The sequence below is a fragment of the Convolutriloba macropyga genome, chromosome 8, assembly GCF_964194025.1.
Source record: "Convolutriloba macropyga chromosome 8, txConMacr16.3, whole genome shotgun sequence".
In the NCBI taxonomy this organism is placed as follows: domain Eukaryota; kingdom Metazoa; phylum Xenacoelomorpha; order Acoela; family Convolutidae; genus Convolutriloba; species Convolutriloba macropyga.
In genome coordinates, this window is record NC_134475.1 from 17,278,594 (window position 1) to 17,297,404 (window position 18,811).

The 18,811-nt window shown below is 33.7% G+C and overlaps 3 protein-coding genes across 3 annotated transcripts in view; 1 reads left to right on the forward strand and 2 right to left on the reverse strand.

The window, feature by feature from the left end:
• The window catches only part of LOC142344970 (uncharacterized), a 53,886-nt gene extending 51,329 nt beyond the window's left edge, over positions 1-2,557 (reverse strand). Inside the window, exon 1 of the mRNA XM_075397054.1 lies at positions 2,420-2,557. Coding sequence (XP_075253169.1) covers positions 2,420-2,462 — 43 coding nt within the window. The 5' untranslated portion in view covers positions 2,463-2,557. The remainder of the gene's footprint in view (positions 1-2,419) is intronic.
• The window catches only part of LOC142344531 (ras-related protein Rab-11B-like), a 450,398-nt gene that overhangs the window by 131,633 nt on the left and 299,954 nt on the right, over positions 1-18,811 (reverse strand). The window lies entirely within an intron of this gene.
• On the forward strand, positions 7,409-18,293 carry LOC142344971 (uncharacterized). Its single transcript, XM_075397055.1, has 6 exons — positions 7,409-7,652; positions 8,485-8,561; positions 13,247-13,414; positions 13,952-14,105; positions 17,300-17,404; positions 18,250-18,293. Exons 1-6 carry the CDS (start codon positions 7,547-7,549, stop codon positions 18,291-18,293), a joined length of 654 nt encoding a protein of 217 aa, XP_075253170.1. The 5' UTR covers positions 7,409-7,546.

The following is an 18,811-nucleotide window of genomic DNA, read 5'->3' on the forward strand; positions in this document are numbered from 1 at the left end:
GAGAACGAAAGAAAAAAACGATCTACTCAAATTCAATGCACTACGTAACAAGCTGCAAAAACTGATCAGAAGAAAAAAGGAAATGTATTATCAGCGGTTAATGAATGCAGATGGTCAGAAAAACTCTAAATTTTTGTTTTGACTGCATTAGCAGATTAAAAGGCAATGTTGCATCGCAAGATAGGCTCAATAAAGAGACAGCTGATAAATTCATAGACTACTTCTCTACAGTTGGTAAAACCTTAGCATCAAATTTTGAGTCTAAAAGTGAGAATATTTCTAAAAGCAGTAGTATTGGTGTACAATCAATGCGACTAACCAGGGCCACTTCGCTGGAAGTACGGGAAATAAAAAATAAAATGCGAACGAAATATAGTACAGATTGCTTTGAACTGAACAATTTTTTTTTGAAGAAACTCGAATGGGTAATTGTGCCAATACTAACAAAATTAATCAACAAATGTACCGATGAAAGAAATTTTCTACCTTGCCTGAAAGAAGCTATCATAGTAGCAGTACATAAAAGTGGTGATGTTCAGGAACCATCTAACTTCAGACCAATTTCTCTACCTCCAACTGTTGCAAAAGTCTTTAAAACATTTCTGTACAACAAAATATCTAATTTTTTGAAAGTTTTTGATCTCCTGGATGCAAATCAATATGGTTTCCGACGACAAAGAGGAACAATTGATGCATTAGCGCATTTTGTTGAAAACGCTAGGGACACTTTAGAAAACCAGCCAAAGTGCTCGATAGGTTTTTTTCTAGATTTGAAAAAGGCATTTGACACGGTTGATCATAATTTACTACTTAAAAAAATTGCTAACATAGGTTTGAGAGGCCCAATGCTTGAAATTATGAAATCTTACTTATCTGACAGAAAACAAATTCTTAGATATGGTGCTGCAAGAACGAGTCCAAGAACTGTTACGTTTGGCGTGCCGCAAGGTTCAGTTTTAGGACCACTACTTTTCATCATATACGTCAATGACATCAGACAACAATGCAGCTGCTCCACAATAACGCTCTATGCCGACGATACTGCTCTGCAGCCAAAAAAAGTGCAAATGAAGTTCTTTTTCAAAGTGATATTGACAACATCGGCCTCTACTTAAGCGATAACAAACTGACGCTCAATGTTGAAAAAACGATTAATCGAAACCTAGGTTTTAAAACTATGATGAATGTTCTAAGACTGAACATTGCAACCCTTAAAAAGAGCAACGAAGTAAAGTATATAGGCGTTTTGCTGGACAACAAATTGGATTTCAAAAAACACATAAATAGCGTCGCTGCAAAATTGACCAAGTTTACGGGATTGTTCTACAAACTGAGGTTTATAATGAGCATTAAACAATTAGTTTTAGTATATAAGTCTTTTGTTCAACCGGTTAGACAATATGGAGTGCTTATTTACGGAACTGCTAGCAAGACAAGCCTGAAGTTTATCGAAGTGAAAATTAAACAAATTTCGCGAATTATTTTCAGGAAACAAAGTCATCAACCAACAGCGAACGAACGGGAAAAATATGGAATCTTCCTGGTGAAAGAGCTACCTTTTTATGAGCTTTTAAAATTTTTAACCAAAACAATTAGGCGGGAACATAAAAATGAAGTCTTTAACAGGTTTATTGAGGATTCAGAGCTTGTGAGGCTAGATGAGAAAAGAACAACAAGTAAGAAACTAAAACCTAGCAATCAATTTACTGGTATCAACCCAAAGAGAATTGGAATACGAATAAAGAAATTGCTAAATTATATTTTTAAGTTCGACTCAAAATATGTTCACTTTATAAAGAGTTGCTACAAATCTGGAATTAATACACACCACCATACTTTTCTTGAAAATTTTATAGAATGAAATGATATCAAAGAACTTTTTTATTAGTTTTTTTTTAGCAATTGTCTAAAATATTATTTTTTTTAAATCCTTTTACAAAAACTCAACTGTTTCCTCACGTGTACTTCCTGTCACTCAATCTATTTAAACATTAAAAACAAACCAATATCAACACCCTACCCCCACCCCTATTTGCTAACAAACTGCTTCCCAAAGGCATCACACGACTAGGCTTTTTTGCCTTTTGATGACCTTTTGAGTATGTATATGTAAACCTCATTGAACAATGTTGTTTGTTCATACATACTTGAGAACAATTTATTATTATATTATTATAATTATGCTAACAAACTGCTGGAAATATCCGCTTATATAAAATCTTCTAGATTTTTACGAGTTTGAGTTTGTAAATTAGGTTTGCGTTTTACTGCGAGTATAAGAATAGTACAGCAGAATCCGTTCAAAATATAACCCCTCAGCACCCCCTCTCCCCCCCCCCCTCATCACCACCACCATCTCACCACAAAAAATTTGGGCAAGTAATGAAAAGGTGTACAATATATGAATAAGAAACCTTACCAAGATCTATGAGCCAGAAAAGCAGGAAAAATAATCTGCTCATGTTATCTAACTCAAACTTATATCACGTAACAGTAATTGTTATGAATATAGTTTACAATCAATTTATGACAGTCAGTAACTATTATCCGAGTTCATCAAAGTTAATTAGACAAATGTATAACAGGAGTAAATAATAAATAAATAAATACCGTTTTGGTCAACAAATTTGAACTAAGTTTATGTGGACGTATCAAATGGCCTTAAAGGTTAAAATTAAGGATCAAAATCCGAACCACAATCTGAAAACGATGGAAAATTTTGCTCTCATCCAATTTGAGGATTACTTCTATAACCGGACGCTTCCTTTTATACTGATCGATTTATTTTCCAGAGCTAAGCAAAAGTCTTGAAGCTTTGATATTGAAAAAATCTATCAGTGGATTCTGTTTTCAAATTTTCGATTTGACGATGGAAAATTATCTGGCTCATTTTCTTTCGGTATTCATTTTAAGCACAATTCTTGCGCCTCGACACGGGCTCAAACTGACATATCTTTCCCAAGTTTTGAGTCAAGGCAAAAAATCAGAAACGTATGTTAGTGCGTCTGAGATTGTTTTTAGGCTTTGCTTGAGCTTGTTTAAAGGAACAATCCAAACATATATCCAATTCTTCAATCTGAGAAAGAAAGCCCATTTGATCATAGTTCAGATGTTTAATAGAAACTATTCAGAACGAAAACAAAATTGAACGTTGAGCAAAGGTATGTCATTTTTTCCGACCCAATTTAGTGGGGGGGGGACTATATACTAAAATGGGTTTATTTTTTTGTTCAGCCATATTTGGCCGACCGACATATTCGTCGTAGAGCGTTTTGGATAGCATCATTAGAAAGCCCCGACTAGGGCAGAAAATATATTGAAACGTTTTTTTTTAATTTCGTTTTTTCACGAGGTTATCGAGGTTTAGGATTTTCGTTGTTTTTGTTCACATTTTTCATATTTTTATGCAAATTATGATCGATTTAATATATTTAATATATTTAATATTATGATCAATATAAAACTGTTAAGGATAGTTTTGTTGGTTTCGTCAAAAAATAGAAGATTGTTGTTGAACTGTTTGACTCAATTTTTTTGGCTAAATTTTATGCTAATCTTTTCAAAATTCAGTCTGTTTTTCATCTAAAATGGCATGAAATAGCTTCCTCAGCCCACTTTGATTAAATTGGCCCATTTAAAACACAATTTAATTGCTGATTCAAACTTTGTTGACTCCTGAAAAAGTTTGTTTTACCTGCGCTTCATTTGAAAGTTTTCCTGTATTAAAAATTTGCAGTTTATTGCTGATTCAACACCGCAGTTATCCAAAATTAATCATTTAGTTTTGATATTTCAAATCTTCTGTCCAGTTATCCAAAATTAATCATTTAGTTTTGATATTTCAAATCTTCTGTCCAAATATCCATATCATATCTGTAGATTTTGGAACAATTACGTGTTCCAAAAGGGTGAACAGCAATAACAAGGCTAGTTTTGGTTCAATTGTTATTTTTACAGTCCAAAAACAACTCGGATTAAAATCAGTCGTTGTCTTTTTTGAAGTTTCGTTTTGCATTTTTTGCCTTTTTTATTTTAATACAGAACAAAACTAATCAAATCAAGGCTTTTTAATGACAAGTCCTATATGCTTCTCACGGTGTTTCAAGAAAATCTATCTAGTTTTTTTTAAAAAATTTTTTGGTATTTTTGGTCTTAAAGACAATTTTTGTTCTTAAAGACAATTGTTCTTTGGTATTTTTGTTCTTCAAGAGGATGCGGCAACAAAAATTGCCGCATCCTCTTTTTAATGAAATCAACATCCATATTTATTGTGGTTTTACGTTTTAAGTAATTGATTTCGGGTTTGACACTTCGAGTTTTCGCAAAATAAATTTCGTTTTATGGTCATTTTCGCATCTTTGAGGTAATATTCGTGTCTTCTTACATTATTGAGAAGTGAGATATCAGATTATCAAAGAGTTAACCAAAATTTAAAAGAAATCACAATTGAAAACAGCAGTTTTTTCAGTGAAAAGAATATTGTTTTAAGGGCCTCGACACTGTCTTCCATTAGAATTTAAAGTTTTCTATTTTTGTCTGTGTTTGTCATTCAATTTGTAGTCGGATCAAAAGTTCAAGATTATGAATTCTTATGGATGAACAGAAAAACCTATTTACTGATTTCAGTTCATAGCTAGAGTTAATAGACGTTCATAGACGTAGTTCATAGAAGAATTTTTTAGCTTTTTGAATTCGCTGTTGTTTTCTGTTTTCTGATAGATAGTCTCATTAATTGCAATTAGTTACAAGTCGCAAGCAAAACTATTGTCGTTGGTTGCCGAGAGATGAAAATGAACATATCTAATGTTTTTAAGGCATCACTTATTGTTTTAACAGGTTAGAAACATTTTTTTTCAAAAGTTCAATTTAGTTTTTGATTTTGTTCGGTTTTTTTATTCCTTTTTGTAGACGTGTAACATATTCTGAATAAATAAATTTCAATGGTTTCCACTAAAGATTTGAGTGAACCTATTTATCGATTTCAGTTGATCGCTATCGCTTTTAGTACTTTGAAATTGTTTTCGAAAAAAAAACAAATTTATTTTTCAACCGGCACTTTCTGTTCTTTTTTATCTTTTTGTTTTCTATTTTCACTATTCAAAGGCTCCAAGAAAAATAAGTTGATTATCTATTTGAAAGAAGGCAGAATGGGTTATGGTTTCAACGCTCCTACACCGTTTTCTGGCAACTTTTAAACGATTTTCCGTTTTTAATCTGTATTTGTCGTTTGCTTTTAGACCTACGACATAATCATTATAATGACAGATCTCAAAATTGTCATTCGGAAATGTAAATGAATTTAAACCTGTCTGACTGGTTGAATATTACAATTAATCTCTAATGGTTCTCATTATTTGAATTTTTTTTCAATAAATATAACAGTGTTTTTTAACTTCAGCTTTTCTTGTTCTTTTTAGTCCACTTGTTAACAAGTCTATTAGGGACTGATCCCATTTTATCTGTGAAAAAAGCAATTAAATTGCTCTGATTAGGTTTTAATTGATACTATATGGACTTTGTTATTAAGTTTTTTCAAAACTGGACATTGAGTTTTGGATTAAATTAATGTTTGTTGTTTGTTAATTGACTTTGTTGTTCTCCTATCTTGTAGTCTTAATAACGGCAGGTCTCTATTGACCTCTGTTGTTTTAATGTTGCTTTATCAACTTTATTAAGTGATAGGACTTCGAAGCATTTTTTTCCGGTCACCAGTTAATTTTAAACATAATTTGAATTTTTGACTTTTTTCGATCTCTTCTTCATTTGATAGAAAATTAAATCAAAAATGAGGATGAACAACATTTTGTGCCAATGCGAATTACCGAGCTTCTTTGTTATATATCCCAGAAAATGAGTTGTAATTGTGTGCTGTAAAAATGTGTTCAAGCCTTTTGAATTGTGATTAATTTTGAAACAGTAGCAGAAGGAGATATTATGAAAATAAAACTGAGATCTCTAATTGAAAATAATTTTCAACTAAATTTTCATTTTAAATTCATAATATCTAGTTTCGAAATTTGTTATTGAAATTGAAGGTTCAGATCTTATGAACATATCATATTGTATTTCGTTATATTGGCTGTGAAGTTTTTTTGGTTGATCGATAAATCTTTGGCTGAGGAATTTGCACCAAAATTTCTTGTTGTTATTTCAAAAAACGTAAACATTGTAGAACTTGTTCCAATTTGCATCGCTTATTGACGTTCAAAGAAATGTTGATCCTTTTCTATTTCAAAGAATTGCTTGTTAAGGGGTTTTGAATTTAGATAAAAGTGCGCTTTTTCAAACGTTCTGTACAATGATTACAGAAGTTCTTACATATATCCGAGAATCGGTTCATATTGAATTCTAAAACTTCATCAGGTCAAAATTTATGATTAGATCTGAAAATCACTTGGTTAACCACTGGTAGGGTTGGAGAAGGTCACGAGATCGAACCCAGATGTTGGCTGAACTTTTTAGTTTGACTCATTTTTTATATAAAAAGATTAAACCTAGACTTTACCTAGGGTCCTCGACCGTGTAATTTAATTCAATTTTTACCCCTCCCCTATTTTGAATTAATAGGTCTTTTCAAAATTCTAGGTCCAGACGACTAAGGTAACACTTTTTGTGAGAAACTGTAAAATAATACTAATAAACAGCTTCCTGTTTCTGGGCACAACTTCCATGTCTCTCTATATTTGCCAAACCTTTAGAGTTTCAATGATACCGGGAGCGTAAAATGCGAGGAAAACATTTATACCTTTGCCTCGTGCTCCGCAATGCCAACAATATGTACGTCTAACTTCAAAGTGAAATGAAAAGTTTTTTATGGTGCAAAAATGTCCGTTGTAGGTAACATCAACAATCAAATTGAAATGATTGTAATTGTCGTTTTGGTCCATTTTCGGGGCTTTCGTCGCATTCTTTAGTACTTGAAAACAAACAATTATTCTTTTTGTTGTTCAAGTTCACCCAAGAAAGTTTTATTGTTATTTGTTTTCAGATACGTTTTTTAAGGCGTTCTTCATCTGAAGAAAGAACCATCTTTGGTCCTTTTTCGTTGTTTTATCTAAAAGTTCGCTGAATGATAGATCCTTTGAACGCTGGCAACCGATCCTGAGAAATAGTGTTTTCTATTCAGCTTGATTGAACAAACCAATGGTGCTTGATGTGAGGGGGGGGGGGGGAGACTAACCCAAAGTTTGGGAGAGAAGATGGGGTCAATAATGCCAAAATCATTTCTCAGAATTCTACTCTAATCGACCTATTCCGTACACGTCAAGTTAATTAATTTTACACTACTCGATTTTTGAGCTTTCATATGTGTTTTTAATTTAAAATTAATATTTAGAATTTACTTGCGTCATTTGTACAAATTTTGTTCCAGGTGTTTTTAACCATTCCATTGAAATTTTATTGATTCTCAAAAAGGAAGTAATCGGCCCTGAAATGCGTGAACAGTCTAATTCTGTACCAATCGTTGACTTTAAAAATTTGTTCAATCTTTTGCGTTGATTTCAATCAGTGTTGTGTACAAAGTTGACGTTTCACTCCTAAAAAAATGAGAAAACAATTATTCGTGTGTTATTGTCTCGCTTTTCTGGCTACATTATCCTCAGTGGTGACGTCACTCGATTATAACAATGATCTGTTTGCGGATACTCGTGGTAAGTGTTCCTCAAAATTATGTTCTCTGCACCAGTTTTCATTCAGTTTTCACCAAAACTGATGCAAAACTGATGAAAAATTTTTTATTGCAAACTAATATCAGCCTTTCCACATCAACAATCTGAAAGCTTTTAGTGTCAAATCTTAAAAAGCAGAAGCTTTATATTGTAAGATCTGGCAAAATTTTTATCAATTCTGTATCGGCTACCTGTTCTATGAACCCTGTACAAATTAGATGAGGGAGTGTGTGTGTGTGTGTATGCTATTGAGATGTATGTGTGCATATAAGTGTGGGTGGATGACCGGCTGGGTGGGTGCAGGCGACGATTTTCCAAAACAATTGTGCTATATAGTATTCAACTTCTCGGGTTGAAATTTCTTAATAGTCATGCAAGGAACATATATGATGCCATACAACTCATAACTTATTCCCTGGGACGATCCTTGTATGAAAGAAAAAGAAATCATAAATGATAGATTCTTGAGCAGTCTTGCTTGACTTGGTTGCTCGAAGATTCCAAGCATTCAAGTAACATCTCTTTTCTAAGAAAAACGTGTTAACCTCTGAATCAAAGCAATTTTCAGTCAGATTTAAGATAGGAATGACGTCACGACAATACGTCATAGTCTAAACCAGTGTTTTCAGAGTTTTCGAGAAAATTTCTGATTGAGGGGTGGGTTATATACTTCAGGATATGTTTTGTTTTGTCCCTTTGTTGAGTAATATTGAACATGTAGATGGTAAAACAAGGGGGTGCCAACTTACTTTTTATGTTCAGTATACTTGAATTTATGCAATGAAATATAGAAAAACGTATCCATTTGTTTCAGGCAAAGGCAATCAGAGCTGTGTGAGAAAACACGACAAAATCACAATCTTCTTCCTGTTCAAAGCCAACACGGCCAATGTTAGAAATTTGCTCCCTAGGTTGCCCGCCATGAAAAATCCCCTTAATCATACGAGGTCATATAGGACTTCCTGATTTTCTGGTAATCTTATAAAAGTCATAAAATTAATCTTAAACAACCGCAAATGTGTCGCTCAATTCGCCTTAAATAAGTTAGCTAACGATATCAGTTATTAATAGCCGAGTCAGCAATTCCAGGCGGATATTATTGCGCTCCTAATTTTCTTTTAACAATTCAAAGAATTTGAATTGTATTGGGGCGCTGTCTTTTTTTAAAATCTGTTCACACATTTTCATGATTTTTGAAGTCAAATTGGAGTAGTGATTTTGGCCACGCCAAGCGAAAGAGCGAGTGGTTTTGCGGCGTGAAATTTTTTTGCTCTAATTTTAAAGCAGAGTGAGAAAACGGTGTTTGAACAAAAATTCGCTTTCTCGCTAGTGGTTTTTTGTGCACATGCGACAATTTCACTTTGATTTTTACTCTTTTTTCGATTTTTTGGGTGGGATTTTTTTCTAAATAGTTTTCTCAATCCATTCATAGATCATTCTAGGCCTAGTGTTTTGTTTCAACCTAATTTCCATTTCTCGCTAGTAGTTTTTTGTTCACATATTGCATTTTGACATTGATTTTATTTTTTCAAAAAATTCTTTGATCGTTTTTTTTAGAAATGGTTTTACCCATTCACTCATAGACCATTCTGGGTCTAATTTTTTTTGTCAATGACATTTTTTTGAATTGTACGTCAGGACTTGTCCTTCTATGTTTTTTTATTTCGTCTAACATATTTTGTTTCGTCTTACCCTGACTTCTTGGAATTGACGTTTTCAATGACTTCGGTGACTTCTACTTTTTTGCAGTTAAAATTTGCGTTCGTGACGTCACTTCTGGTTTTAGGTCAAGGCTTACAAGTTAAGGTGCCATTCCAAAAATTGATATGTCCAGACCGAAATGAACCAAGTGCGGGGGGGGGGGCGTCACGCTGTCAAAATTACACGATCTCTGGAAAGAACAATGAACGCATGAAAATCTGAACATAGGTGTTTTTGAACGCACGATAGTCTGGGCATGAACGCACAAACTTTCAAATTTGGACCGCACCAGTTTTGGTTTGGAAGCCACGAATATCTGGTCATAAGTAATTTTGAACCCGCGAAACCGAAACTCTTGGCATAGGTACTTTCCGTCTGGGAACGTCTGGGGACGGCCTTGACATAGACATGTTTTCTATGGGACGGTCTGGACATGAAAACTTTCTGTCTTGGACCTATCAACCTGGGTACATCAACAAAAACAGACATCGGGATCTCGGAAGATTTTGATTCCAAAAAATTGGATCCGTTGTTTTGCCCGTTGTTTTGCCTATGTTGAGTGCGGCCAAAACAGAATAGCAGAATAGATCAACATTTTCTTATACTTCAGGAAAACAGCATAACAACAGTCAATACTTAATTTAAAACTCATCTCTAAAAACTGTAATATTTGCTGCCATCACATTTTATAAATCTACCTATGAGTTCCCAGTATGAAGTTCTCCGCATCAAGAGAAAGGCAGCCAAATCTGGGCTTTTCCGCGTGGCACACACACCCATTGTGATTGTGTTCTTTGTGGTTAGACTCATGCAGTAAGTTCGCTTTTTTCTGTCTCATCCAATTCGGAATATTGTGCAGGCCATAGTCACATTTTGGTCTATGATTAGTGTGGACCAAGGTTCTATTGACGCATACAGATATTCTCTCAAGCAAATGTATTACCAGGCAATTCTTCGACGTCCTTTTTTTGTTTTAAAATGTTTTCCAATGTACTAAACGGACTAAACTGTCCACTGATTGAAACCCTTTATTGTATCTTTAAGATTATTAGCTCTGAAACGAAATTTGTAACCATTATAATTATGCTCATCCAGGTGTCTTTTTATGCTCGTCCCAGTGTCCTCAAAAAGGGGATAAACATCTAAAGCCCGGAGTGCATTAATTGACTGAGCAGCTCTCTAAGAGCCTACGCTTTACTAGTCCCTCCCAGTTCCTTGACCCCCCAACATTTGACACTTCAAACTCAGCTCACCACCCCTCCCCCCAAAGCAATCATCCCTAAGCCCCAGCTGGCTACTAAAGCAACCAACAGCTCACCAGTTGTTTAAGAGAATTTCGACCCTTCGTTAGCCAGTTTTTTTGGTCCCTTCATCCCGTCTTCATGAATTTGGTTTAGGAGGACTTCAAGCAGGTTGTAAGATTGACGTATATATTTACTAATATTCACTAGATTATAGTTTAGAGTTTGAAAGAGAAGACTTTGAAACTATACTATTGGGCTAATATGTTGTTTCGTAGACAAAAGTTTTCTCAAATCATATGTCGCATATCCAACGGCTTTCAGTCCAATCTTAAATCGATTAAATGGGGTTATTGGCCATGTTTATCATACAGTTCTATTCACAGCCCTCGTTTTCTCATCAGGCTATTATTCCAGAACGTCTTTGGGTCTTTCCCATTTTAGCCATAACTATTTTTTTATAAGTAAGCGAGCAAGAAAACCGAAAGTTCAGGCAGTGAATAAAGTTTGAAAAAGTTGATTCATTGAACAAATTGCAAGAGCGGAGAAATGAGAGGGTGTTGTTTTGTTTATGCCCTCATTTGAAACAGCGAGAAATGTATGTGTAAAAAACTTGTGCCCACCAAGTAAATTTTTGAAGCTGTTTTTTGAAATATCTATGTTGTCATAAAAGCTATTCTAGACTAAAGTTACAATTCTCAATTTGTTTTGATAGCTTTTTGAAGGTATATGGTAAATAAAGGAAGTTTTACAATAATTTGAAGGTTTTTCAACTAATTCTCCGGTTTTAAAGATATTTTAGCAATTTTTGGCTCATTTTTGTTTTTTATTGCTTAAAATAATAGCTATATTTGAAGCTAACAATCGTGGGTTGCTTGTTTTACAAATTAAATAAAGGTTCTTTGATACCAAGCAGTTTTTTCTTTGAATTTGGACAAAAAATTGCAAAAATTGTTAAAACTGTTCTTAATTTCTTACAATTTTTCGCAATATTTAAAAATTAGAGATGTTTTGATTACTTGAAATTTTGTTTTCCTTTTGTATTAGCACTACTTTGAAACCGTAATAAAATTTTGCTACAGTTTTTTTTAATTATTTCAAAATTAGAGAGATTTATGTCCAAGCAATTAAGTTGTCTCGATTAGTTAAAGTCGAAATAGTGATTTTCTTTTTGTAATGATACTTTCACAAATCAAGAAATAATTGGGATTTTATTTTTTTGTTTAAATTACTTTTTATTTAATTTTTCTTATCTTACAATCAAGATAGTCTTTTTTTCTTCTTTAGCACCCCCCCCCCTCCCCTTGGCTAACAATACCCCATCTCCAAACCCCTGGACTTGTGTCTCAGAGCATTTCAGCGCTGAACCAGCACATTTCCGGAGCAAAATCTTATTTCAAATATTCTGGAGATGCAACATTGCATCTCCAGAAAATTTTAAGTTTCTTTATCTGCAGTTTTTCTTCATTATGATGATATTGAGGTCATAGAATTCACCCAGGCTAAACTTATCCTGTAAAAAATGAAAATTACTCATACCCCAATACCCCAAATTTAAGACTGAGCAGAATAATGTCACACGTTCGTAGCTAAAAACTAATAGTTTGTAGGCAGCTACCACGAAGCCCATTTAGCTTAGCGGTTACTACTTGCTACGGAAATTAAATGTTACAAGTACTCACGCGAAATTTCGAATCGCATATAAGACAACCTTTGGTGGGAGTTGGTGGGAGTTTAGCAGAACATATTATTTTTCATGAAATCAAATTTACTCAAAAATCAAGACTGGCCAGTCTAAATTGTGACATGAACAGAGTGCTGGCCATCCTAAAGAACAGAATGTCTCTAGACTGATTCAGCGCTGATTTGCTTGGCCGCCAACCCCCGGACACTCACAACTAAGCCCCCATCCTAAGGCGCCCCTTTGTTTATTTATTTTCACCCTCATTCAGTTAAGTTTAAGGAAGATTCCCAGAGGTCCCAGAGGTACTGACGTAGCCGACCACACGCCATTATTTTATAACGATACACTCGACGCTATCCGGCTATCGGTTGGAATTGACTCATCTAAGAGTTGAGTCAAATTGGATGAAAAACATAAATACAGCACGAATTACGGAGGATTTCTTACAATTTTTTGGAGGATAAATGTTTGCGGTGATAAATATTTATTTTCATTGCTATTACTCGCAAATCTGACATTATTTCTTTATAAAATTTCAACCTGGGAAAATGACTTTGATCGGCTCTATCTCTAATACAGAGTTTAATGCTGAATATAATCATGGTTAGACCTGAAATGAATTTCTGTATCATCTGTACGAATCAGATTAAGCATCATCGTTTTTCTTTTTTTGTTTTGAGATTGTTTTGAGATTCTTCATCAGGTCTCCCATAATAAAATGCCTGATCAGGTCTTATAGGACAAAAATTTGCATACGTGGATTTATAATCATGAAAAAGCTGCTAAAACATGTGTTAAAAAAGCTGCCTCCTGCAGGTTGCATTACCTCAATTTTTAATATATATATATATATGTATATATATATATATATATATATATATATATATATATGTATATATATATATATATATATATATATATATATATATATATATATATCCTTGATTCAGGTAAATGTGACAAAACAGTACACTAGAATAGTGCTAAAGGTCGAGCTAATGTTTGAAAAAGATCCGGATCAACTTATATCCTTCAGAACTGAGAACATTTTATCTGGTCAGACCATCGCTTTCTACCTCAGTTGGCGACTACCAGTCGACTCTGGACCCGCTCTTTACGTAAGTTGCTCACTTTATTATTCATTTTATATCCTCCGCAATGTATAATTTTGATATAATTGAGACACATGTTTTAATCATAAATGTTGTATCAAAAAACGAGAAAAAGTCAAAAGTTGGGACAAGAAATGATTCAAAAAAAAATAACTGACCAGAATTGAATGGAGCAAATTAGCAAAATAAGTGTAAAGCCCGCATGCTTTTTTTAGTGGAATAAACTGACTTTGACGGGAAAATGTAAGCAAGGATCATAATTTGACCAAAATAACCCGAATTTTTTGTATGAATCAGTAAGGTAATCGAGATAAAATTTTATTCTTCACTATAGGAAGAAAATCAACTAAACTAAAATGAAGAAAATATAAGAGAACAAAAATACAAGGGCTTTTTAGCGCCATATTTAGACATTTTTCCATTGATTTCTTTGAATCTGGTTCCATTGATTTTCATGCTGGGGTTGAAATGGTTGCTGATCTTTCTAACTGAAGTTGAAAACAAAACACATGTGTGGTATAGCTCATGTTTATTTTTTGACAGGCTCAAATTAAGATTGTGAAACAGACTCCTGATTTTTACCTCTACAACCTGACCGGAATTGAGTTTGCAGATCCAATACAACAATGCGCTACACAACCACCCCTCTCTTGTGGCCCTGCATACGTGCCATACGTTTACTACACATGTCCTGCCGGTAAGATAAAAAAAGAAGACCCGGGGAAACCAAAAGTTGTTATCCTAGAACTTTCCTCTCATGGATCCATAATGTCATAGACGAAAAAAGTTGTACGAAATTGGTAGGGTTACAACTTTCCCATAAAGGAAAGTTCTATGGTTACAACTTTATCATAAAGGAAAGTTCTATGACTACAACTTTCTCATAAAGGAAAGTTCTATGGTTACAACTTTATCATAATAGGAAAGTTATATGATTAAAACTTTTTCATAAAATGGAAAGTTCTAGTATAACATATTTCTCATAAATGAAAGTTCTAAGATTACAAATTTTTCATCGTTTCGAGCGCTAAAGTCGCCCTGGTCGAGTCAGACTCTGCGAAAAGGGCCATCAAGTCAGGGGCAATAGGGAGGGGGATGCGTTCGGGGCATTGAACAAAATTGCACCGTCGAGCACACTTAAGTTTGAGACTCATAGCTTTTGTAGGATCTACGTGTGCATTTCATCGACGCATGTTTTGGCATATATAAACAGACAATATGCGTGTAGTAAAGGATATTAATTAGGGTGGACAAAAATTAGTAGGAAACTTCATTAGGAGTGTCTACTGGTACCGATAAAAATACTTTAAAGAAAGTCGCTTGTGCTTTCAAGTGCCACCTTCCGTTCAATGCGTATAGCGCTTAAGTTTTGGGAAAATGGTTTCCACAAAGCAATTAAGAGCCTTAAAAAAGCAAAAGAGGACCAAATAAATGTGAAAACTAGATACGTGTGGCTGCAAGGGCATTTCACGAAATTTTAATCAAATTTGAAAAGAAGCAATTATTAGACAATACAGATAAGATTAACTAAAAATTTTTGGTAATCAGAAGTATTTGTGTCACACAAAGTGATAATTATACTAGATTTCAAACTCTAGTATTGATTTTTATACCAACAAAGGAGGTTTTTTCCACATTTTACGTTATCAATTTTCGTAAACTCTTACCTGGACTCCTCGATAAAAACAACAAACGCGACATATTTTCCTTTAAAATGGAGAGTTAGACTTTCCCTCAGTCTAATTTCTCTTAGCAAAATACACAAAAAACGAAAAAATAAATGGGACAAAGTCAGGATACATAAAAGTAATAATGAAAAGAAGCGATTTTTCATGGGTTTTTCCTCTCCTTTTCGCACGCATTTTATTATTGTTGAGCCACTTTTGCTGTTTTCATGCTCTGACTTCATGATCTGTTTCATGCTCGGTTTTCTAAACCGGCGGCAGATATGACAAAAACATTTTCATCGACATTAAAAACTAAAATACTGTGAAACTAATCTGCCGTTTAATTTGTGCTCATTTGTTGTTCCTGTCTTTCTTATCTTAAGCTTTAATGCTTTGTGGATCATGCTTCCCCTGTTTGGTTAATTATAAGTGCTAATTCATGAAATTTAGTAACGTTTTGGTGTATTTTAGGCCGATTTAATTGAAAGTGAATGCGGCTTCCTTTAAAAGTATTTATTGATTCCAGTCCATAAAAGGACAAAATGCGGTGCTAGAATATGTGAAATCTAATTATGCCGCATTTCACGGATGGCGCTTCCGTGAAAAATATTTTGCGGTCAATAACAGTTTTCATTTTTTATCTTCCAGATTAAAAGCAAAAACCACTGAGCAGAACCCCCATATAGGGCATCATTTTTTCCCCTCGAAATGGGAAAATTTTTTCACACGCATAATGTATTAACACAGGAAAATTAAACTCTGGTTTTAAAAACCAGTAAATTTACTCGCCAACTTGAGTACCAGTTGACGCTCGTAACGTTAAAATTATATAATTTAGTTATTGAGTTCAATAGTTGCCGTTCTAATTGCATATAGACATTGCAAATATTTGATCGCAAAGTTGGCTTCACTCTGAAAGTTTGTTCAGAGTGGTCTTTGAACGTTTAATTTCAGATTTTTATTATTTTCATCAATTCCTTTTCGATGCCATTCTCTAGTTGTAGCAATTTTAATGCACAATCAAACTTGAAAGTGAAGTCTCTTGGAATCTCATTAAACCTCATCTCGGTAGATTTTTCCGGTCTAATTAGAAACCAATTTTTAAATAGAAATCTTCATAAATTTTTATAGAATTCCGTTCTATGGAAATATTAAGATGCAACAAGTTTAATCAAAAATCTAGACTAAAATCTAGATCTCCAATAATTTAATAATTTTTGCTTTTCCATGGAAATGTCCAAATACTTTGAGTCCAATCAAAAATTAGATCCATATAAAAGTCCCTTCAAGAAAACGTTTACATACATCAATTTACAGTTAATTACCACTAATTTCCTTTTGTTTTCATAATTTTCCTTTTCAAAGAAAGTGGCCATATAGGTCAAGTATACATCGACATCACCTTTAACTGCCCATTTCAAATTGAAAAATAAAGTTTCACAGCACGCGTTCACTCTTGGAGTTGTGAGACTCAATTTCGCATCCTCACGATTTTTTTTGATAAATTGTCGAGTTTCTTTAATTAAACGCCAGTATTTATCTCAAATGCTTTAATCTTGCTGAAAATGATTACTTAAAATATGGTTACCAGTGACACTAATTGTTGAAATAGGTTACGTTGAGATCGTATAAACTAGAATCTGTAACAGTGGGGTTGTGTGACGTTGTAATGACCTTTCTATTGTGTGGAAATTAGATCCTTATGGCTTGAAAATTGTTAAAAGCACTGTCCCAAGTTTTTATACTAGCCCCAAAAACACCCATGATGAAATATAGTTATGTATATATTCAGTTTTGAAGCAAATTTGAACTTATGTTGCTTAACGTAACTAATTTCCACAGAGCTTAGAACTCTAATCTTGAAACATGAATCATGAAAATGAGTAATAAAATCGTGTACATATACTGGAGAAATCCGACATTGGCGACATAATGGGGGCGTCGTTCGAGAGGAATTCCTCTTAAGGTATACTATTATTTTAGCATAAAAAGATTGTGACCAGGGCGTTTGTGTAACAGGGAGGGTTCAACTGTTTTCTTTTGCTCCAGTGATATTTTTGGCCCGTGAGTAGCATTTTTAATATTACACAGAACACTACAGTGTGTAAAAAGACCTGATCGAAAAAGACCTGATTATATAATTTCTTGATTTCGGGAGCACACTTTTTTGCTGTATTTTTTTAGCTATTCCAAGTTACAAAATTTAGACTCTCAATTATTTCAGGTGTTACAACAGCTGCTTGGACAGGAACTACGTCAACAAGTCCAAAACCATCGTTTTCACAACGAACTCTCTCTTTTTCGCCAATTTCACTAATTGTGCTCATAGGTTTCCAATTGATTCTTTAGTATTTCAAACAATAATGTATTTATATCGCGTATATACTTTCACTTATTAATTTGTCGTTATGTCTCTAGAACGTATTACAAATAATGATTTTTCATAATATTGAATTGTTTTGTTATGTGACGTGATTGAATAGCATTACCCAACCTTTACTTTCACTACGATTCAGATTGTTTTCAGAAAATCTCCTGTATGGATCTCCTGTATGGATGTTTTCAGAAAATCTCCTGTAATATCAGTGCTCTCTGAATTTCTGTGAATCATCAGAAAATTCAGAGAGCATTTCTAAATTAGCTCTGAATCAGAATGAAAATGAGAATTTTTTCTGAACACTGCAGACACACTCGAAAAAAATTTCCATTTGTTATAGAACCAATTTTATTAAGTTTTAGAGCAAAATGCTAACGACGCGAGACATAAAAGAGGAATAACGATTTTGCTGATATATTCTGCTTTAGTGAAACATTTTGATTTTGTTTCTTTGCAAAAACTTCAAAAATAGAAAACCGGACATTTGTTTTTTTCCTCCTTCATTCGTTCAAACAAAAGATTATTCGAAGGAAATCTCAATGACATTAGTTTTTCAAGAAGAAAAAAGTTCTAACATTTCATATCGGAAAAGTAAAGTTTTTATTAAGTTTATTTCAGTAACTCCGCCACTGCTGGTCCCAAGCCAGGAATGAAATGAAGAAGCGTAAAAAAACCACACAGAGCATACTGGAAAATCTCATAAAGTCAGTCTTTGACTGAACTTGAGAAAATTCTGATAACTTTGCTTTTATGTTTCTTCAATTTCTACAGGTATTGTGTGAATTTGTATTCTTTAGGACATGAGAGTGAAAACAATGATAACTACTGGCTCGGCTCATGAATACAATTATGAGTTTAAACTAATTCAGACAAAAATCAGAGTCTAATTCAGAATCTGAATTACAAAAACATCAGAGTTTGATTCAGAGTCTGAATCGGAGAATATCAGAGCAAAGTGTGACATGAACATACAGACTCTGAATCAGTACTGAATCGTATTGGAAAATTTCATTATTAATAGCCGCACAGCGATAGCTGGGGATATTATTGGCATTCTCTTGGTTTTTTTTACAATTCAAAGAATTTGAATTGTATTGGGACGCTGTCTTTTTTTTAAGATCTGTTCACAGATTTTCATGATTTTTGGAGTCAAATTGGAGTAGTGATTTTGGTCACGCCGAGCGAAAAAGCAAGAGGTTTTGCGGCGTGAAAATTTTTTGCTCTAAATTAAAAGTAGAGTGAGAAAACGGTGTTTGAACAAAAATTCACTTTGTCGCTAGTGGTTTTTTGTTCACATGCGGCAATTTCACTCTGATTTTTACTGTTTATTCGATTTTTTGGATCGGATTTTTTTCTTAA